The 23,925-nt window shown below is 33.6% G+C and overlaps 2 protein-coding genes across 2 annotated transcripts in view; both read left to right on the forward strand.

Annotated features, from left to right (window-relative positions):
• The first annotated feature begins 2,718 nt into the window (after window positions 1-2,718).
• LOC105341159 (peroxidase-like protein) lies at window positions 2,719-7,540 on the forward strand. The gene is made up of 10 exons (XM_011447520.4): window positions 2,719-2,882; window positions 3,179-3,352; window positions 3,505-3,550; window positions 3,882-3,997; window positions 4,254-4,349; window positions 4,480-4,578; window positions 4,676-5,405; window positions 5,540-5,718; window positions 5,856-5,973; window positions 7,123-7,540. Exons 1-10 carry the CDS (start codon window positions 2,735-2,737, stop codon window positions 7,451-7,453), a joined length of 2,037 nt encoding a protein of 678 aa, XP_011445822.3. The 5' UTR covers window positions 2,719-2,734; the 3' UTR covers window positions 7,454-7,540.
• Window positions 7,541-13,245: 5,705 nt separating this feature from the next.
• Window positions 13,246-23,925, forward strand: part of LOC105324729 (peroxidase-like protein) — a 29,997-nt gene continuing 19,317 nt past the window's right edge. Inside the window, exons 1-3 of the mRNA XM_066083680.1 lie at window positions 13,246-13,435; window positions 13,638-13,800; window positions 17,691-17,944. Coding sequence (XP_065939752.1) covers window positions 13,252-13,435; window positions 13,638-13,800; window positions 17,691-17,944 — 601 coding nt within the window. The 5' untranslated portion in view covers window positions 13,246-13,251. The remainder of the gene's footprint in view (window positions 13,436-13,637; window positions 13,801-17,690; window positions 17,945-23,925) is intronic.

Consider the following 23,925-nt stretch of genomic DNA (forward strand, 5'->3'; position numbering starts at 1 on the left):
TCTTTCTAAATAAACGCCGCATAATCAAATTCAGACATTATGAATTGGAAAATCCATTGTCCAAGTGAATATGCTCGATACCAATATTTTCTATGACAACTTTTGATGTTTGTCGATGCCTGCTTACATTGAAAGATTTTGACGATACATCGGTAAACATCCCCTAAACTTCGCGTTTAACTCAGATTAAGATATGTAAAACAGTTATGCCACGTTTTTCTAAATCTTTAAATTACATAAGGGAATTATGAAATATAAATACACATTGATGATATATAGATTCTTATAGAACAACAATTAAATAAGAAAAAAATCTTTAATTCTTAAACTTTTGTTTTGGTTTCAAACGAAAACTAATCAAAATCAGTAAGGTGAGGCAAATTCCCTTCATTGACTATATTCGATTTTTTAAATAATGTCATGACAAGACAATTAATTATCAAAGCGAACATATTTATATTAATATCGAGTACGTTTAAATGTTAATTAGTATCACTTATAATGACTTTAAAATGCCATCCAGGTCGTTCTCGGAGTGATTTTGTCATAACCTGACAGCTAGGTCCCCTGTTTTTGATTCAGGGAATCTTAAAGTTTAAATTAATACTGTTTAATTGAATCGTAAATATCGATGTTATAAGGTCAACGTGCTAAATTACAATAATGCAAATTTGTGTAAATTGAGTGTAAATGAAACATGTGCAACATGAACTATTCAATGGGATAAAACTAAAGACGGTGATTATGAAGTAATTAACTAGATTATGTTAATTTTATAAATCCGTAACGATTACAGCATACATCAAGCCATTTACATGATCACGTGACCCGCTAACTTTACTACATACACATTATATTTATGAATGACGATTTGATCAAGAATATTCAGGACAGAGATTGTAAATTGAAATATATTAATCTTTCGGATATATCTTTCTGGTTGCAATGTATAGTTACCTTTCCTCTCAATTTCATCTTTTCGATATATTAATGTTAAAAATCACACACAGACCGAGGTCGTCTTTAACCTTCACACAATATCCAGTTCACTTAATTTTCGGTTCAAAGAAACCTGTTACCTCTTCATGTATGTTGGGGATCTTTAAAAAAAAAGATTAACAGGAATCGATGACTTTTCTCTGGTACACATTTTCCCGTAGCTTCATCACTTTGATGTTGCGGACCAGTGTTTACAAAACATAGATACGAAAGTTCTGACTGTTGTGCACAAACATCAATAATATCTTAAATAAAAAAAAAATTAAAAATACAAAACAAAACAAAACAAAACGAGGATCTCTTAAAGTAACCATTCAATAGGAGTTAGATAAATGTAACTATCTACGAAGTAATAAATTCATATTTAAGGGTCGTATCCACGTGGTTTTACATGTATTTGTGCATGGTATTAACTTGTGAATCCAACTTTTTCATTGATTCATGTTGTTGAAAAAGAAAGCAGGAAGTGCAGTCCGTCAACATAATGAAATGAGTATAAAAATCTAAAGATGTGATTTAAAAAAAAGAAAGATAAATATGCCCAATATACAAATACAAGAGAGTACTACATGTACTGTACCGGTGTCAAGTAAAATTTCGATTTTTTTTGGCCTTATTCGGGACAAAGATAATTCTTACACACACTTTTATAGGAAAATTCAAATATTGTATGATGTGTTTGTTTTTTCTTTAAAACATATTGTTTTTACCTTTAACCTTCAGGTTTTTTTTTTACCTTTAACCTTCAGTTTGTTTTGACCTTTAACCTTCAGTGTGTGTAGTCACTATGAGGACCCCGCTGCTGGTCTGTCTGTTAGTGCCGCTGCTCTCCACGGCCCGTGGTCAGTCGCTGGAGGCTGTGGTAAGGGAAGCCGTGGAGTCCAGCTTCAAGATGCCCAGGAACATGCGCAAAGCTCTTATACCAGCAGGTAGGTCAAGGCCACCTCCTCTGTGTTCAATAAACTCCAGTGAATCCTATTTTAACATATTATTTGGTCTCAGTGTGAAGAAAATGACTAGTTTGCTGGTTGGAAGGCATGTTTTTGTCTTTAGAATATTTATCTATCTTCCTAGTTTCTTTGCAATTAAAAAACTAAAAAAACTAACGATAGATGGCTTTTTATCTCCGAATTAAAAGCATTCTGGGTCCATAATTAGTACGTCTGTTCATTATTATATTGAATAAACACATTTTTTCTTGGCTATAGAGGTAAAGGAAAAGAAAAAATACCATTATATCAACCGGGGAGCCATGGCAATCAACGCTCTCAATAGGTTCTCGCAGAACAACGCACCGGAAATGAACATGATGCTGGATTCAAGATCCCGGATGGCCTCACAGGCTGCGCAGAAAATCGCTAGAAGGTTTGTTTCGCATTTCTTGTTAAAAGAAGATGCTTATCTGTCTCGCAAGGGCAATGCCAATATTTGAATACGTAAGTTTTCTTATAATGCAGTAAGAAGGACATTTTTCTGTTAAGAAATACTCTTTATAAAAAGGCTGTTTCACGCACTTTTGAGCAGTCCTCTCTCTCTCTCTCTCTCTCTCTCTCTCTCTCTCTCTCTCTCTCTCTCTCTCTCTCTCTCTCTCTCTCTCTCTCTCGTAATCATAGCTCTTTAATTCTTGACAAAATCTTTTTCCAGTCGGCCAGTGCTTGCCAAGGCACGAGGGCGCGACGATGCGGCTCACATGGTGGTCTCCGATCCCGTGATCTCACAAAGCTTTCAGCGCGCCATGTCGCCTGTGTGTTATGAGATTCCGGTCTGCAATCCCCAGGATCCCTACAGAACGGCGGACGGTTCCTGCAACAACTTGTTCAATCCCATCCTCGGCAAAGCGTTTACTCCTCAGTCCCGTATTCTACCCAACGCCTACGATAACTGTAAGTCTGACTGCAGTCAAAAGTTCAATTCAAATCTTAAGAATTCATTAAAAAAAGCACATTCACTATGGAAACACCAAAAGATAGTTCTTGTAAAATGTGTTTTTCTTCCGAGTTATTTCCCTTGTCCGCAATCTTGTAGATCAAGTCGGTGAATTCTTCTCTCTGAGAGACCAATTTTTTAGAAAAAAAATTCAGAATGTCGGGGGAAAAATTCTTATTAATGGTAATTAAAAAAAATATTAAAAATAGTTTATTCAGAACAAACCGTTTTACTCATTGACTGTCGTTTCCAGCAATCGACCTCCCCAGGACGAAGGACAGTAACGGGGATCCCCTCCCTAGCGCCCGCATGGTCAGTAACCTCATCCTGTCCGGGTCCAACCCGGTCAGTTCCACCTTCACGACATTCCTCACCCACTTCGGGCAGTTCATCGATCATGACGTCATCTCCACTCCTTCCATGACAGGTCGGTTACATTGTATTTCACCCTTCAGTAGCCTTATTTACCCTAAAGATAGTTCATCGTTTTCTATGCATTCTTCAAGCTTTTTGAAATGCAAGATTGTCATTGCTATAAACGTAAATTGTAAGCATACTGTGTATACTTATTTCTCTCAGAGGGTGACCCGCCTAATCCCGTGTTCGACTGTTGCTCTCCGAACGTGTAAGTATTTGAGTTAGTAGTTTTCAAGTGACATTCTTAGTCATAAACAATATAAATAAAGTACTTATTTTCAATTACACTGAAAGCTTCAAGTAATAATGACCAGATGAATGATGTCTTCAACCAATATCAGTACTTCATTTGTACTATATGCGTCCACTGCTAGTGATGGTCTAAATTGTAATACACTTATTTTATGAGAAAAAAAAACGTGACATATTTCGAGATGTTAAGGGTTTTTGACCATGCTTTTTTAAATCAAAAATTGTATTTTTAATACGTGTATATATTACATATCTTAACATTCTCAAAAAATTCTTTTTTGCAACAGAAATAAGTACGCCTGTTTCCCAATCAATGTCCCCGACGGTGACTCCGAATTTTCCGGAAAGTCCTGTATGAACATGGTCCGTCACGCGGCGGCCGTGCCGCTGGACTGTAACAGCGGTAAGCTCTTGTATGTAAGGAAGGCTGTATGGTCATCAAATTACCCATCAGATCTGCATTAAAAATGAAAAAAAAAAAAACGGTTTTCAGCGAGATATCATTTAGAAACGAAAAGCATTTTATATGTTAGCTTTAAACTTAGAATGTATTTATGAATTTTTTTTAAAAAAGTTTCCTTCTAAAAGATATTGATAGAGTCTAAAAATGTCAGTAACGGTCGTTAATGCAATTGCTGTACACGTTGGATGTTTGACAGGTGTCCGTGAGCAGCAGAACCAGAGGTCGTCCTTCATTGACGGCACGGCGCTGTACGGATTCAACAGGGAGAGGGAACTACTGCTCCGTGTACGAAGTATGGCCGCCTCGTGGCTTATATTCCTATAGAAAAGGGCTCATTTACCCTTAATTAAAGTACTGCATTCTAATGTTTTATTGGCGATGAATATTTTCGACATATCATTGAACATGTTTTTTTCATTCAGACGGCGGTCGGCTGTTAGAGAGCGACAGAATCCAAGGCCTCCTCCCTCGCTCCACGTGTCCGGCGGGAATCTCCACGCCCTTCCATTGCTTTATAGCCGGTAAGATTAGTCTCCATTCTCATTATATGCCAAACACATTTTTGAATTAAGAATAACGTTCAATTTTAACAAACTGATTTTCAATTTTCTTAACAAGGTGACCACAGACAAAGCGAAACCCCAACCCTCACAGTTGTACATATCGCGTGGTTACGACGTCACAATCTGATAGCAGACGCCTTACGTACAGCAACTAATATAACAGACGATGAGACTCTATTCCAGGAAGCCAAGAGAATTGTGGTCGCAGAACTGCAACACGTGACCTATAGAGAATTTTTACCTGCAGTCTTAAACTACAGATTCATGCGTGTATTCAATTTGCGGACACGTTTCTCTGGTCATAGCAATTATTACAACCCTAGTGTGGACCCCAGAACCTTCAATGCGTTCGGAGCCGCCGTGTTACGTATGGGACACACGATGGTCAGAAATGAAGTCGGGCACGATGACGGGCGAGGGCGTGTCCAACAATTCAATCTTAAGGATCATTTCGAGGATCCAAACCTCATGTTCTCACCACCGCACGGATTCGAGCACATGGCTCGTTGGATGGCAAAGAATGGGAAATCTCGGGGTGATCATGCCTTTGTGGAGGGACTCAGAAATAAACTGTTCGAGGGACCAGCTGGTCCATTCCCCGCGGAAACCGCGTCCTTTGACCTCGGGGCTCTGAACATCCAGCGGGGGCGGGAGCACGGACTTCCGGCGTACAACCGCTACAGAGAGTTCTGTGGACTGAGACCGGCCGCCCACTTCAGTAACAGATTCGGTGGACTAGTGGACCATTCCATAACCAACGCTGCCAAACTAGCGCGTGTGTACAGGTAACAAACCCTTTCTATCAACAATTCACTTAGAGTGATTTCCCTTATATGGTTTTTTTTGGTAATGTGTTTTATATTAGCAGATGTTCGCGTCAATTTACACAGTATTAATTGTTCTTTCTTTGCTTTAATAGATCCACAGACGACATTGACCTTTTTGCCGGTGGAATGTCGGAGACCCCCGTCCGGGGAGGAATCCTGGGCCCCACCTTCTCCTGTCTGTTGGCCTACCAGTTCTCTCTGTACAAACATGGAGATAGGTTCTGGTACGAAAACAACGACCACGAAAATCCACTCACTGCTTTCACCGGACGTAAGAATATGAAGTTTATTATTATTATAGCGGTTTATGATCAATACATTAATATGAATGCTATTAAAGTGAATCATACAGTGTATAAGACTATTTAATAAAATATTTTAGATGATAACATTTTCTTTTTTTTAAAGCACAACTTGCTCAACTCAAACAGATAACTCACTCCAAAATATTATGTTCCGTGCTTAAAGACGACAAAGGCTCCCTGAATTATCAGCCAAGACTGATGGAACATCAAGATAATTACAGGTAAGTTTAAAAGGGAGATTATCTGTGATAAGCTGGACATGTTTACAGGTAAGAGTGAGATTATCTGTGCTAAGCAGAAATGTTTACAGGTAAGTATCAGAGTGAGATTATCTGTGCTAAGCTGTAAATGTTTACAGGTAGTGTAAGAGTGAGATTATCTGTGATATGCTGGAAATGTTTACAGATAAGTGTAAGAGTGAGATTATCCGTGATAAACTGTAAATGTTGACAGGTAAGTGTAAGAGTGAGATTATCTGTGCTAAGCTGGAAATGTATACAGGTAGTGTAAGAGTGAGATTATCTGTGCTAAGCTGGAAATGTTTACAGGTAAGTGTAAGAGTGAGATTATCTGTGCTAAGCTGGAAATGTTCACAGGTAAGTGTAAGAATGAGATTATCTGTGCAAATCTGGAAATGTTTACAGGTAAAAGTAAGAGTGAGATTATCTGTGCTAAGCTGGAAATGTTGAAAGGTAAGTGTAAGAGTGAGATTATCTGTGCAAAGCTGGAAATGTTTACAGGTAAGTGTAAGAGTGAGATTATCTGTGATATGCTGTAAATGTTGACAGGTAAATGAAAGAGTGAGATTATCCGTGATAAACTGTAAATGTTGACAGGTAAGTTAAGGAGTGTGGTTATCCGTGATAAGCTGAAATGTTCACAGGTAAGTGTAAGAGTGAAATTATCTATGATAAGCTGGAAATGTTGACAGGTAAGTGTAAGAATGAGATTATCTATGATAAGCTGAAGATGTTGACAGGTAAGTGTAAGAGTGAGATTATCTGTGCTAAGCTGGAAATGTTTACTGGTATGTGGATAAGTAAAGACAATAATACTAGTTATAAGTTAGAGACAATAACAGACAGGTGCATTTGTAAGGGCTGACTTCATGAAGGAGGATACTCTGATGATTAGAAGTTTACAGGTAAGTGGGATATAGTTAACGCATGCAATTCCATGTAATGTCATCATTTTAAAAAAATTGTACAGGATAACAATTTTGTCGTAGTATGAAAAAGAGTTAATCGTGTAGTCCACGTTATATGGAATTAATGTTACGAAGACGTTAACTTTGTTTGATATCACTTTCCAGATTCGTTGCGTGTAAATCTAACTGAAAATTAGTTTTATACACATTTTATATCTTGTAGAAATGAGCCACGTCCTTGTCGCCAGATCCTGAGAGGAAGTCCTATAGGATACAACTTCAAACCTTTTATTGACCAGCTTGTGTCGTTAAGAGGATCCCGGCGGGAAGCCAGAGTCAGCAGATTGGCTGCGGCCTCGTTCCGACGAGTTTCAGGAAGTTCGTCATCCCAGACAAGAAGGGCGCCTAACGCTGGGTTCAAAATCCCCAATCCGAAAGACGTGGTAGAAAACATCCTTAAATTGTCCACAAATGACAACAGAAATAGCCCTACACGCAGGACCAACAGGCTGCAGCCTCAGTCATTTCAACGAGCCTTCTGGCAAAGGAACTGAAGTGGAATCATTATACCTGAAGTATTCTGTGATTGCGTCTCCACTTCTTTGTCACTCCATACCACATCGTATTTTATACATTAATAAATCTTGGTTTTGTATTTGTTCAAATTCTTTGTTTTAATGAGTTTCATGCTAATAATTGTTGATCGGATTTTTTGTTGAGCAAAATGAATTGAGATAGATTCACGTACCGTACCAGTATGGTACAGTAGCCCTGTAGTAAAGTGCAACAAAGCGCTGTTAACGTGTACGTTAATCATTTCTATTCGGTCATCCAATAGCTGCCTAAGATAAATATAATATGTACAATAACCATTGACTTCATTCGCTCTACTGCTTAACCTGAGGAGGCGGTGTGTCGTTATTTTGCACGAGGACCGTCTTGAGAGAATTTCAGATTACCCAGGGACCACATATTAACTTCACCCAATAAAAGTAATTCAGAGTAAACGAACTTGAGAGTTATCGCTGATCATATGAGCATGATATTTAATATGAATGTAAAATATGACAAAAATAGCAGTAGCTGTAATGTTGTGATGAGCAAATCAAAACACACAGAATAATATACGATATTTTCATATAAGTTTATGTCACGTCCTTTTGTATAGAACCTTTTTAACCAGGCCGTGGACTGTCAATCTTAGCTCAACGCCAGACAAATCTTGTTGATTTCAAAGGGCCATGGCTGAGTGACTGACAATGAAATAGACAGGCCTATGTCACATTGCCGTTTGACACAGCTAGAGCTACTGTTTTAAAGTAGAAAAAAGGAGTAAGGGGACATGGCATTCTGGTTTTTTAATGCTGATGCAGAAAGAGGCTATAATTTTGAGATCCTTCCAAACGATGCACAGACAACATGAACAAGCGTCGCACAAAAAGTGCATGCGAGAAGCACGTAAACAAATAAAATATGTGAATATTCTTTCAAATTACAAACGCGTAATTATTTGCAGAAACGTTAATAAAAAGACATGTAAAATCAAAAGTCACGCACTAAAACAACACAAGATACTTTACAAAGCAACATAATGTCAAACGACGAGGTAAAGTTTTTTCCTTAATCGACAAATGTTTGGATAGTGTACGTGTGTGAAGGAGGAAAAATCAAAGTCAAATAAGCGACATTAGTTTTATTTCAAATTCTTTCTGTATACAATTTTAATTAAAATTTCCAACTGATAATTTGCTTAATATCTTTATATTTTTGCTGATTTAGAAGTTTTCAGCTAATTATCTTCATATGATCTTTCCACAGTTTAAGTCATTAATTGAGATGATTTATATTGAGCACACTTTTTAAAAATTTACATATCATATATTAACCGTATTAGTTAATCTACCTATTGACATATCATGTTTATGCTTCCATTTCGTTGGATTTTCTTTTTGGAAAGTATTCAAATAAAGTCCTTCACGTGAAACAGAAGTTAATTGGTCCCATGATGGATACCTTTTTTTAGTGACTGATTGTTTGAACGTTGTGAAAACAATTTATACTTCTTCTTGCATTTGATAATTTACAATAGATAATGAAATGAAAAAATTTGGGGAAAATAAATAACAAACGGAATTTAAAAACAATTTTTAATTTGCGAAAAAAAAATTTCATTGAAATGTATCGGATACTTTTTGTTCCTGGATCCTGTCAGAAATGACCGTCTTTTCACACAAATGCATGAATATGTATGTCTCTTTTGCGCAACTGTACAAGTCATGATGCTTCTATTAAACTCCTATTTCATAAATGTTAACAGTTTTGTACATACTACGCACACTAACTACGGTTAATTGAAATGTTCTTCATTAAGCAGCTTATTTAAAGGGCATGGTTACGGTTGTGGTCAAAATTTATTTTTCTATTTTTATTATTTACAATGCCTTATCTATGGATATCTAATGATCAACCAAATTTTGAGTATCAGTCGAAGATTTATATGCAAAAATACAGAGCTCACAATTCTTTGCTATGTAAACAAGGCGCGTGCAACGTTTATGTTTTTATTGGGTCAATTTACCAGTAAAAGTTCTTATTCAAGCTGATTTTTCTATCTGCTCATTTGTTTTGAACAAAAAAGAAAATCTCAGCTTTTGTCACATTCAGTTTAGATCTAAACCTGAAGTTTTCAAAATGTAAACAAAAACATGGCCTGAGCTTTGTATATATATATATATAAAACCCAACTACTGACACTCAAATTTTGGTTGACCATTAGAAATAGGCCCCTAACTTGGATTTCAACTTGTCTATAGATGCAAGACAATAGCTGTAGGCATATTTAGTGAGTAACAAATGTTAAAATTATTCCAAATATCGTATTCATGTGAAATACAACATGCTACATTGTAGATGATACTTATTTATGTTGATATTTCGATTGTCATTTTCTGCAGTAGATATATGCCTCCATAGATTATGATTTATTAGATGATGTGTGGTAAACAATATTCAAATTTAGTTAGGAACGATTGTTCACCATATATCATACAAACGCCTTAAAAGTAGATTTATAACAGCGGCGTGAAATTTCAATCAAATGTGTTTTCTACTATACAATTTAATTTATTAAGGAATTTTTAATGGATCTGGAACCCCCTCCCCTGTTCCAAACGGGATTTCCATACAGAGCTTTGAAAATACTGTTATTTGGGATTTCATGTTCTTGAAGTATCGTCACAAACTAAATTAATGCATTTATTTCCTTTGGACTTGAATTCAAAAATACTGGGTCATAACTAGCATTTTTTAAATTTCGTTTGCGAATGTTAATATTTGAAAATCATATATAGCAGAAAGGGTTAAAATTTATCAAAACCATGTACACGTTTTGTATCTTATTGTGGCATATTATGTCATTCCTCCTTTACAAAAATGTAGATTCTCAATAATCTTAATTTGTGTGAAGGGCTTACTAAAGACGTAACGACACTTATATCATATCCATGCTTTACAATTATATAATGTTGATTAAACTGCAATAAATATATACTTTAATAAAAAAATAATAATAAACAAACAATAAATTAATAAACAAAGCAGTTAGGACAGTCGGACCATTTACAGATATACTGTTGATAATTTGGAGCAATACATGAAAATAAAAAAATAACATTGATTTGAAACCTTTGCAGAAAAAAAATGATATACACCAAATTGCATGCATGCTCGACTAGCTCTTGATACGCCCATCTGGATTCGCGCGACATCAATAAAACAAAGTACATTTGAAATCAAACCTAACCATACACTAATCAATCACAAATGAATAGCATCTGTAATCACTAAATTAACAGAGATGATCTAAAATTTGAATTCCCCTCCTATCAAAATAAAATTTTCCAAGAATATAGTACTGCTGCATTCATTAAACTGTTTGGAAAATCCCATTAAAAATTTTTTAGATAAAATTTTCAATACTTCAGTAAGATGACGCGTTGCGATGTAGTATATATATATATATATATCAGATAAGATAACAAAATATTTAAAAACATTTTTATTCAGGTAAGCGAATTATTGCATTATTTATTTGAAGTAATTTTTTAGAAACTTCGCCAACTATGTACAGTTTGTAAAAATTTTACTACCGTTAGCTCCAACGAGTGATCCCTATCTTTCAAATATCTCAATACCTTAATGTCTTAAATACATCACTGAATTTTTTTTAATGCGAATTTGTATAATTTTAATTTTTTTTTGGTGGGGGGAGGGGGGGGGATGAAATTCTAAACAAACCAATGTTTGTTTAATTACCTAAATCAAGCACTTTTTGAAAGTCCCCATTCAATCTTTTCATATTGTTTAGATATCCGGTAAGATTTTCCCGTTTAAACTGTGATATAAATTCGTTATTCAATGTTAAAAAAAAAAAGTCAAACAACTCTACGGCACGTCGCAATGCTCCGCTAAAATAAAATAAAAGCTAAATCGTTAATATTAAATGCTTTTACACAGAATGGGAGTAAATGACAGAAACTGTTAACGATATCAAACCTTAAAATATTGAGAGAAAAAAAAACAAGAAAAAAAAAAAAACTAAGCAATTTTAATTATGAATATCAAGGAGCAGGTCTGTTGCAAGCCCAATTAACATATTTTAGTATCTCTGCAAACATATAAGAGAATATCCTTTAACTATTTTCAGCGTAACCAGTCATAGTATATTCACCTTGGCTCTATTCTGGTTTGTGAATAGTCAAAATACCAAACACATTTTCGTTTTAGATTTTCATTACAATTGTCGTGTAGCTGAGACTTTACTTTTTGCCAGAACAGAGACGTAAATATCTTTTAAATTTGGATTTTTTGAGAATAAAAATGCCCTAGCTTAGACAAGGCAATGTAATTTAAATCAAGTTTTAACTTAATGTCACAAGTTCCATGATCAATCTCAATTTGGAAGCATTCACTGGTAAATAAAGATAAAAGAAAACAATATAACAAAACAACAACTACAAACTTAAGAAGAAGAAAAAAAAATCCATATTCAGCATAAATTGTTATGGTAGACCACGTATAGCACATTTCATATCTTACATGTATATCTATATCATAGATTGTGTTCTTAATTGATAAGAATTTAGAATAATTTTGAATGGTTTATCACATGAAAAAAAATATTTGTTATTGAAATTGTTTCTTCTTTTTTAAAACTAAAAACCAATTTATCGTCTCATGGTGTGAACCCTAAAGTTAATAGAAAAAGTATGCTTTTAAATTAATCTTTTAAGTGTAAGTTTTTTCTTAGAAATATTTTACCCTAATTTTCATAAAAGGTAGATATCTCTTTTCAAGTGCAAAGAAAAAAATTACTTAATGAATACATGCAGTCTCGTGAATTCGGCTTGATTTGTCACTCTCATAGTTTCTCATAGTCATAATTTAGATCAATATAAATTGTTTAATTTATCTGATTTATCAAGAACTACCTTAAGAAGAAATAAAAACACATAGAGAGAACCCCTCTCTTGATTACAGACAAATCAAATCAAATAAATTGTTACTTCCGTTCATTATCAAATGCTGGACGAAGAGTTTAATAAAGGATATAGGAAATCTGAGAAAATTTTATGAAGGGAAAATAAAATCACGGTTTTGATTTACAATGGGTTTGCACTGTTCAGGTCTTACACATTGTGAACGTAACATTGCAAAATAAAAAAGTTGATTTAGAGATGAGTTCTGGAATCCTTCTCCTCTTTTTTATTGCCTAAGATCGACTGATCAAAAAGTTTGAAGTCCATGTAGCAGAAGGGGACGACTGTTTTTATAAATACACTCACCATCTTTATTCCGATAAGTTCTCCAAAATCCTCTCAAAGTAACTTAAATAATTTTTACAAGACATTCCTCAACTTGAACAACTACTCAAAACTTTATTAAGGTGACTCACTACACCTTGAAATAGTGTTTTAAATCAGCAGAAAATACTTGATTATGATGGAAAGCATAAATGGTTAAGAAGTATGCAAGTCAAATAGGCGGAAAAATGTGCAAGTTTGGATGAAAAGTTATATTTTCAAACATTTAATTCAGTTAATGTAAACAAAAGCCCCAAGTGGATTCGAAATGCAGTTCACAAGCCCGGTACTTGAACCACTGAGCTATGACGATGTTCCTACCAAATTGATTGATACAAACAATTTAACAAAACATTGTAAGCACCAACTTGTGACGTAGTGTCTTAACAAGTTTGAATCTAGGTGCAGTGAAGTACCTTAATTTACAATACATACATGTGTAATAATGAAGATACATAGTAAACCGAATTAAGTTAAAGTTTTTTTCAGATATGTATAAGAGACCGATAATTTCCGTGTTGATATTCGCTGCCTCCATTTTGGGACTGCATGCGCAAGGCCAGACCTTAGAATCAGTGGTCCGGGATGCGGTAACCTCGGCGTTTAGCAGGGGCAGGGAAAATAGAATGCCACCGGGAGAAGGTTCTCGTCGTAACTTTGCTGCTTTTCCAATGGGTGAGTAAAGAAATGAATGTCTTAATTCATACACAGTCTACTTATAGAACTCAAATCTGGTACATACATATAAATGCAAATTATATTTTTTCGTTCAATCTAATTTATCCATACTGTCATTAGTATGATACTTTATTTCACAGTTATTGATTTTAGCTAGTGATTGTAAGGAGATCGTATCGTGAATTTTTTTTAAATTTAGATGGTGCACGTGGAATAGTCTCACCGCCCTCTGAAAGACCAAGGGGATCAAATGCTGTTAACGCCTTGAACCGGTTTTCTCAGAACAATGATCCGGAAATGAACCAACGTTTAGAAACCAATGCAAGAGCGGGGGCAGTGGCCACCATGGAAATTGCGTCAAGGTTAGTTTTAAAGGGGCAATTGTCACGATTTTGGTCAAATTCTATTTTCATGGTTTCATTATTTACAATTTATTATTTAAAACATCTAATTTTTAATGTTGACCATCAATCCTCCTTAGCCGCGTGTTTCGTGTTTTAGGTCACCTGATTAACTGAGCTGACCTATTGTTATCTGTTCTCGTGCGTCGTCGTGCGTCGTGCATTATTTTTAGTGTGAAGTATCTCTATTGTAAGAAGATTGTAAATTGTGAAGTTCATGGCTCTACCACTCCCGGGGCACATGGGGCACCACGACTGATGGGGGAATATATTTGTCTTATTATTTTATTCTGCTTAGTAATTTCAATGAAAGAGTTTAGTAAATTCACATATTTATCAAAGAGAAAGAATGAAGCTGTCTATCAAAGTTAAGATATTGTGAAACCATTTGCAAAGAGTTCAGGGGGAGTTAATGGAGTCATCTCCCCTTGCTTCTTTATAATGGAGCTATATTCCTTTGCTTGTTCATATTAAGTAATTAATCATTGAATATAATGTAATTAAGAAGTATGATCAAAAGAGTAATGCAAGTATTTTGAACATTTGAAACAAAAACACTTTTTGATGTTTTTAGATAAACAAATACAGTAGATTTGTTAATAGTAAAGTAATTATTGGCTATACAAAATCACCAATAACCAGTAGATGTAAAATGATTTTTGTATAAATGCCAGGTAGTGTATTGCTGGAACAGGATAAGTGAGTAACACTAAATAACTTTTTATACTTTTTTTGTTTAAATGCCCACAGGTAGAGTTTCTGTGTGCCCCTGGGGATGGGGGATGGGAGGTTGTTTTAAACAAAACATCTATAGTAGCCACCTTGTTTTAGTTTTTCTATGAAAACATACACACATAAAACCTATCTTGAAAATTGACAGATATGGGAAAATTATTTTCTATCAGAGTCTTGCACCTTTTCAATTAAAGGACATGCACTCTTTTATGATTTAAAATATTATAGGTTTCATAGTCTTTTTTGAAAGATTTCAGGCAGGGAGGTGGTCACCATTACAATATTATAATTTTTCAACTACATAATAAAACTAAATAATTAAATGCATATACGTGACTCCTCGACAAGTTTGTGTATGGGCTATGGTACTCAGGTGACCGTGAATGCCTAATGGCTTCTTTGGGGGGTTTTTGTGGTTGAAAAGGTGTATCCTTTGTAGTTTTTCTATGAGCATGCAATAGATGTTTTTATATGGGAAGCTATCGATTGTAAATTATTTGTGATAGCATCTTTTTAAGAATAACATTAAATAATACCACTATACCGTTCTGAAGCGAATATAATTAGAGGTTAATTGACTTACATAGCGTATTGTTTTTGTTATCTCCCTACAAATATGTTCTCTTTGACAATGACAATGAACTTTATTCTCATAACTGAATTTACAGTGTAGAGAAAATACATATGTACAGTATGTACAAACTACAATATATATAATAAATGAAAATCAATGGTACAGGCATGATGAAGGGATAACAGATATAATTTAACCAAGAGAGCTAACTCTCTCAAATATAGTATCTAATAGTTTACAAATATTGGTAAGTTGGTTTATGTTTATGACATTAAAAAGTTTTCAAATTTTACAACATTTGGATTTGTTATGAAATATTTTGGTCAACATCTAACCCTTGAATTGGATATATATACATCAGTACATTTGAAAAGGTAGTGAAATTCCTCCCCAATTTCATTGCAGGTACATAGTTTACAAATTCTGTTTTCTCTAGGAATATTAAACCATCTACCTATCTCAATAGGTAATTTAGCATTACCAGTTCTAAAGTTACAATATTTCTTACATAATTGTGTTGGCAAAGTCAATAAATACTTTTCAAAATCCAGTGACTTTTTAAAAATCCTATGATTTAAACCTTTTGGAGAATTATGTACCTCACTATACCATGATTGCTTAAATTGGTCTAATAAAATATTGTATACTTTAGATTTTAACCGGGGTATGTTTATTGTGTTTTGATACCATATATAAGTCAATCCACATTGATTTAAAGTTTTCTTAATGGCTTCGCACCATGGGTTATTAAAATTCATCAATACATTAAAAAGTTTTGCTGACAATTTTGAGTTCTGGAAATTGACTAATTTACCCCAGAAGGAAATCATTCTAACTTTAACATTAATTGTTAAGGGGTATCTTCCAAGTTCCCCATATACCATAAAGTTTGGAGTTGAGGTTCTCAAGTTCAATATATGTTTACAAAATTTTTAATGTAATTTTTCAAGGAGATAAATGTTATGAAAACCCCAAACTTCGCATCCATATAATAATATTGGTTTGATAATTTTATCGAACATATCTACTTTACAATCAATTGTTAGATTATGGGTTCTGCACTTCCCAATAACACCATACATTGCTTTAGTAGCTTTATCAAACAGTTCTTTAACATTAAGATTAAAAGAGTTGCTTTTAAAAAAAGTAACACCCAGGTATTTAAAGTTGTTAACAATTTCTAATTGGGAACCTTCAAAAGTAAAACAGTTGGTTTGTTTACCTCTACCAAATATTACAACTTTAGTTTTTTTACTGTTAACCTTAAGACGCCACTCTTTACAATATCTAGAAAAAACATTGAGTAAGTGTTGAAAATCTTCTGGATTTTCTGACAATAAGATGGTATCATCTGCATACAATAAGACAAAAAGGTTTAAATAAAGATTAAGATCTTTCTTAATGTTATCAGACAAGTGTGACAAACCTCTGACATTGTTTGTATAAAAGATACTCCTCAAGATCATTTAAATATAGTGAAAATAAAAAAGGCGATAAATTTTCCCCTTGTCGAACTCCAACTGTACATTCAAAAAATTCCGAACTTAATCCATTAACCAGAACTTTTGACTTAATACCTTTGTACATATTAGTAATAATTTTAAAACATTTTCCATCAATATTGTTTGATAATACCTTGTTCCATAAACCAATGTGCCAAACAGAGTCAAATGCTTTCTCAAAATCTATAAACGCACAGTATAATTTCATCTTATGCAATTTGAAGAGTTCGATAAGAGAATACAATGAAAAAATATGATCTATTGTACTATGACCTCTACGAAAACCTGCCTGGTTCTCTAAAATGAGTTGAACATTGTCAGCTTATTTGTTTAACCTTTCATTAATGATAGCAGTGAATAATTTTCCAAGACAGCTCAGAAGTGTAATTGGTCTATAATTTTGGGGTTCTGTACTATCCCCTTTATTCTTATAAACAGGTATAATGTTACCACTAACCCACTGTGTGGGTATAACACCAGAATCAAATATTTTGTTAAACAATACAGTATATAAATTCAACATACAATCTTGGGTACTTTTGATATATTCATTAAAAATTCTATCATCACCACAAGCTTTGTTATTTTTCAACATATTGATACCCATAAATATTTCTTCACAAGTTATTGGTTGGTTAATGTCATTATTAAGATTAATATCAGATAACATATTAAGTTCATCAAGAGAAAATACATTGTTATTTGACTCTTCTTGTTCATTATAGTTCTTGTTACAACAATCCTGATAAAAAGTAAAAAGATCATATAAATTTGCATTACATCTTTTCTTATCTGTGTTTGTCTTGTACTTCTAGATCTATAGCTTGTGAATGATAAATACCATAAAGCAGTGGTAGACATAGGCCTCAACTGTCCAATTGATAAAACCATAAAAACGTTTCTGAAAGAGTAACAGTGTTTTCTATGTCACACAAAATTATCTTTGTATGAAACTTTCATTTTACAAAAATGTTTGTGTTATTAAAAAAAAGCAAAACAGTTGATATTCTGCTTCAATGACAGTCTTTTAATAATTGCAGACTTCAAGGGATTCGAAACATTAGACAGGAAGTCCCCAGGAGTGAACTTGGACGGATTCAGTTAGTGACGACTAATCCAAGGACCAGAAGGACCTTCAAAGAGACCGCAGAACCATTTTGTTTGCATCCTCCGAGATGTAATCCTGTGTATCCCTACAGAACGGCGGACGGTTCCTGCAACAATCTGTACAATACTCTTCTCGGCAAATCCTTTACTCCCCAGTCCAGGATCCTCCCGAATGCCTACGATGACAGTAAGTTTTAAGACTATGTTAAGCGCAAGCTCAAATTGGTACTTGCTGGTCTATGACTCCCTATCTAAATGTCTTGTTAAGTCGAATCTTATTCCACTGTGCTTAAGATTAAGCGTCTATTTTAGGTAATTCATTTGAACTTGATGTGTCAAAATCATTGGTATGAGCATTAATCGAAAAGTTAGTTGCATTTCCCAAACAATATTTGAAGAACCGTATCTGGAGCATTTTCGTATTAATAGATTGGAACAAAAAAACTTATATAAGGTTTCATTTCTAATTTCATTTGTTGTTAGTTCATAAATAGCAGGTTAAGGTGGATATGCGGCCTACTTGTACATTTGAGAATAAAAATGTAAACAGTTCTTGAACTAGATCGTTTCTGCATAAACCTGACCAAAGCTGTTGTCTACAGATATAAAAAAAAAAAAGCAATAAATATGAGGTTCTATATGTTGTTTTGTATGCATATTATACATTTAAGAACAGAACAACGCTTATTCAATTACTAAGGACAGCTGTAGAACTGCGCAGCTGCAGACTTTTTTTGAAAATTTAAAAATTAGAAAATGTAACAGAGAGGTTAAGGTGGCTCTATACACCCACAGTTTATTCCAATTTTCAATAGAAGACCACAAAACATATGCTTATCAAATATTAAAATGACGATAGGGATACTATAGGTATTTTTAAAGAATTTTTTAATGTTTTTTCGTGTTTTTGTAAAATATTTTTTAAAAAGACAGCTATCAACAAATTGAGAGAAATTATTTTGTCATATGATGGATATTTCCTTCGGACACATAAAAAAAAATATAACACTTCTTAACATTCAAAGATGTTATTATTGCAATTTTTTTTAGTATTTCCCCAAAACATATTTTTTCATATTTTCTTACTCTGTTGACAAATCATCTGAAAAAGTTGCTTGATGTTATAAGAAAATGTATTTTAATAAATGTGACATAAAAAAATTGAATGAAAACCATTGCAAATAAACACAAAAAATATCTTAAATTTTATTTGGTATGAAAGTTCCTCATGTAAGGGTTATCGTTCCTAAGTCCCAAGGCCTAAACACCTTGGGGACTTTTCATTTCTGAGTTGAAGAAAATTTCCTAAATATAATGTTGGAATGATAAATACATACATATTTCATTATAGACTTTGCCCTGTATAAGTGAATATATTCGCTTTAATGCAAAACTTAAGTCAAATAAATAAAGGAGAACATTGACTAGGCTAATAGGATTTATATGTATCCCAACCTGAGAGAAATTCAAAGCAACCCTCTCATCTCCGTTAGGTGTCGATATTAATGTGCATTAAAGTATATTATAATTGAATTATTTTCACCTGTTTAGAATTTTCTTTCACGGTATTCAACCAAAAAATACGTTTTAGAAATTTTTGGAAAGTTAAAAAATTTATTGTTCTCAACGGGAATCGAACTCATGACCTACTGGTTTGTAGTGAACCCACTAACCCACTGCGCTACGGTGTAACATATCGAAGATGCTAAAGAAACTCTTTAAAAATTTATACTTGATTTTATTGTTTATTTCGATAAATAATACCACACAACGTGAAGGTGTCACATACCACATTGATTACTTGTATGTAATGAATTTTCCAATTATCAAATTAAATCTATCCATTTAACAAATTTTTCAAAATAGCGGTTCCCATACAAGTCACCTCAGTTTAAATCAGCCAGTACCGGAAATGCATGTTTCCAGATTTACTTTTTTGCGTACTGCGTCATCAAAAAGTGGTGTATAGAGCCACCTTAAATGTATATGTGGCGTATTTTTTCATGCTAAGAATAGATCTTCACAATAAATAACGCAGTTTATATCAATTGGGTTAAAAAAATATAGAAATTAATAGATAATTTTTATGATTATTGTCCACAATAAATACAACATTAAAAGTTTTTGAATAAACCTCGCCTTAAATCGGTCACGTGATACCACGCTTAGTCTATCACAACAACAATGGCGACGACAAAAAGGATAGATATATCGTTAAATTTGACATATTTGGCAAAGAAAAAAAAGAGACAGACTGACAAGGATGGGAACAAAGGGAAGATTGTCATCAGAGACCATGTAGATTTATGGAAAAGGAATTAAAGCCGAATTAGGGCTTTTCGACTTTCGGTCGAAAAGACCTATTGTTTTCGTTCTGTTTTATTATTAGGGTTTTTCGACTTTCGGTCGAAAAGACCTATTGTTTACGTCTTTTTAGGGCTTTTCGACTTTCGGTCGAAAAGACCAATTGTTTTCGTCTTTTTTTTATTATTATTTTCGACAGGATTTGTGTCAGCGATTTTTTAAAAACGGAAAAGAATATTAAAACAATTATGCAACTTTCTTACAGCTATTGTTGATGACACGCGTATGTAAGGTTTTGGACTTCCGGTTCCGTTACTTCCGGTTTTTACATGCTTAAGGATATTACTAAAAATGAAATGAAACGCAATATCTTACTTACTTTTTGAGTTAGAGCAATCATATTTTAGAATAAGATGTATCTTGTTAAGCTGTACAAAACTGTTAGTGTAAACATTTTTCTATTTCTTATCGTTTTTGAGATATTAGACCTCAAACTTGAGAAAAGGGGGGATGAAAAAAGAAAAAAAAATTCAAATGACCTTAGAAATTAAAGTTGACGCTTTGATATCGTTAACGTATGAGTAGTTAACATACGCTCTAAGTCTCAACAAAAAATATCGAGTACTTCCGGTTTTATGAGTTGATGAAAATCGTCTAAGGGAGTTTCAATGTTAAATTGAAATCACGCATTCCACGTTTTTCAAAAAGTTTTCAAGTAAACATTACAATATTTCACTAGTATAATAACACACACGATGCGCAGACCGGAAAAGGTTTTGGGTACACAATATGAAAAAATTAGGGATCTGCAGGGGCCAGCCCTTTAGCTGTATCTGTTTTACCTTTCATCCGATTTTAAAAATCTTTTCAGTTTATTGCTTAGAATAAAGAGTACAATCTTAAAATTATGGTCCGAGGGACCACTTTTTGATCCCTAATAGGGGTTCGAAGGGCCTAAAGATCACAACTTGTTTAAATTTCAAAAAAAGCATTAGAAAGAGTTATCTCGCTTTGCTGTGAGAATATAGAGCATATATAAATACTGTAGGCACACCAAATTTGGTGTCCGGGGAATGAAATCAATACTTACTTTAATATGATTTTTTGAAAATATTCTTCTGGAAATTAGAAGTGAAGCTACCTGTAAAGTTCTGGAGTTATCTTTCTTTTCACATTGCACTACTCATAAGTTCCTATCTACCAAGGCGTTAAGAACATTTGGAAATAAATTAGAGATTATTTTTTTTAACATTTAAATGAATAAGGGCTAAAAGGGGCTGTCGAAAAGCCCTTACTTTTTGTTGAAGACAAAAACAGTTCTAGTTTTTATTATTATTCTTGACAGGATTTGTGTCAGTGATTTTTAAAAACGGAAAAGAATATTGAAACAAATATGCAACTTTCTAAGAGCAATTGTTGATGACACGCGTATGTAAGGTTTTGGACTTCCGGTTCCGTGACTTCCGGTTTTTACAAGGATATTACTAAAAATAAAAAAAACCGCAATATCTTACTTACTTTTTGAGTTGGAGCAATCAAATTTTAGAATAAGATGTATCTTGTCAAGCTGTACAAAACTGTTAGTGTAAACATTTTTTTTAAATATCTTATCGTTTTTGGGTGGGGCCGTGATGGCGGTTTAAATTTTTACATAGGAATATATAGAGAAATTTTTAAAAATATTCTGGGAAAGTTTTCGGTCCAAAACTCAGTACTTACTGTGAAAGCACTGGTTATGCAGATTTAAGTTTGATGAAACCATGATTCCCTAGAGAAAAGTGGGGCCACGAAATGGGGGGGGGGGGGGTTGTTTATAGGAATAGAGAAAAATCTTCTTACAGGTACAACAACAAAAGGGGCTTGGTATTTACCAAAAAGAGGAGGTGGATAAAAATTGGCAGATTTTCAATTTTTTTTTAGCAAGATCTACTGTACTTAGTTGCCAAGATATTATGATACTGTAATGCTAATTCGATCAGAATTAAGGCAATTGTTGCTCAGGTGAGCGATGTGGCCCCTGGGCCTCTTGTTCTATCTCTTGCTGTTTTTGAGATATTAGACTTCAAACTATGAAAAAGGGGGGATGAAAAAACTAAAAATTGAAATAACCACCAAATTTTATAAATGAGGAATGAAAAATGTTAAAACTGTCATAATTATTATATATTTAAAGTTGCGTTTGAAACCGTTGAGAACTTCCGGTTTTATAAATTGATAAAAATTGTCTATGGGTGTTTTAATGTTAAACTGAATTCACGCGTGCTTCGTTTTCTCAAACAGTTTTCAAGTAAATATTTTCATATTTTATATTTATATTGAGAGACCTAATTTGCAGACCGGAAAATGTTTTGGGATAAAAATTTTGAAAGATAAGGGATCTAGAGGGGTCAAAGCTGAAAACAACCCTTTAGCTGTATCTTTTTTATTTTTCATCCGATTTTTAAAATCTTTTCGGTTTTAAGTTCTGAGTAAAGAGTACAATTTTAAAATTATGGTCCGTAGGACCATTTTTTGACTTGTTATAGGAGTTTTAAGGGCGTGAATATTGCAACTTTTAAAAGTTGAAAAAGTGATTTAGAAAGAGTTATCTCGCTTTGCTCAATGAACGTAGAACATTAATACTCTAGGCATACCACGTTTTCTATTTGAGAAAGGAATACTTACTTTTTTATGATTTTTTGGAAATTAAAAGTAAATTTACTTTTTAAGTTCTGAAGTAACTTTTTTTGACATTTCATTATTTATAAGTTTATATTTCTAATAGGCAACTGATTATACCAAGGCGGTGAAGAATTTTTAAATAAAAAAAAGATAGTACGAATTTACCTGACAGTTACAATAAAAAAAGGGAAAGGGGATGTCGAAAAGCCCTTACTTTTTGTTGAAGACAAAAAAAGTTCTAGTTAAACTTAAGATTTTATCATGAAGTTGTAGGGATTTTGTTAGTCAGGTTTTTCGTTTAGAAGAATTTTTGAATGAAGAATAAATAAACACTCTCAGTTCATTCATCCCTCAGGGAGAGGGGTATTCACTATTTTTACCGTGTCGTTGATGCTAAAATCGTGTTTCGGGTTTATTAGACATAACTAGCCATTTAAATCGTTTTACATTCATTAATAACTGAATAATAATGCTTCGAGTATCATAAAAACGTGATTCTAATTTGTAAACAAACTGTTCTTCCATCGTGTTTTTGATACTAGTTTTCCCGCACTCATGCGCAGTGGCGTTATAAAAGGCGGATCACATAAGTATTCATTAGACGTGTAGCAAAGTTTAGAGACAAATAACTAAAGAAAGAACATGGTTTACGGGCCTAGAGTTTGTGAAACGTTTTATTATAAGAAACATGATATATACTTTTACTCAAACTCATGTCAAAAATTTTACTCCAAATACGCCACACATACCTTTTATTGGTGTCCTCTCTACAACCATTTGTTGAGAAAAAGGTTGAATTTTGCACATTAATGTAAAAACTTTGTCTCAAAATTTCGTACCCTATTTTTATCAGTAGGCATGGGATCTATTTTAGTACAAGAAAATACCAGGTTATACTTAGAACCCCCGTGTCTATGGAGGCACATCGTCAAAAATAAATGTCAATTCAAAACAAGTTAGGCTAAATGTGACAGACATCTCCTCCCAGTTCCAATTGTTTTGTTTTAGTTCTATTAGTCTAAAATAAGTCATATTCTTTTTAGAAGTAGGGTAGGGACCAAAAAAGACCTCCTTTCATATTTTTTCAAATTTTTAAATCTTAAATTCAAGTCTGGTGCTGCGCAGTTCTAAGTGATTTAAAAATGCATTGTTCTGCCCTTGTGTGCGTTATTTGCAGAAAAACAACATGTTGAACGTCATATT

The sequence above is a fragment of the Magallana gigas genome, chromosome 5 (assembly GCF_963853765.1).
Source record: "Magallana gigas chromosome 5, xbMagGiga1.1, whole genome shotgun sequence".
Lineage (NCBI taxonomy): Eukaryota > Metazoa > Mollusca > Bivalvia > Ostreida > Ostreidae > Magallana > Magallana gigas.

What these genes read in the sequence shown, in the direction of transcription:
- LOC105341159 (XM_011447520.4), top strand. Translation starts at nt 2,735, where the DNA reads ATGTCGCCTGTGTGTTATGAGATTCCGGTCTGCAATCCCCAGGATCCC. An exon ending in CTCCACTCCTTCCATGACAG is followed by an intron (nt 3,353 to 3,504) that starts GTCGGTTACATT and finishes TATTTCTCTCAG; the next exon opens with AGGGTGACCCGCCTAATCCC. An exon ending in CTTCCATTGCTTTATAGCCG is followed by an intron (nt 4,579 to 4,675) that starts GTAAGATTAGTC and finishes TTTCTTAACAAG; the next exon opens with GTGACCACAGACAAAGCGAA.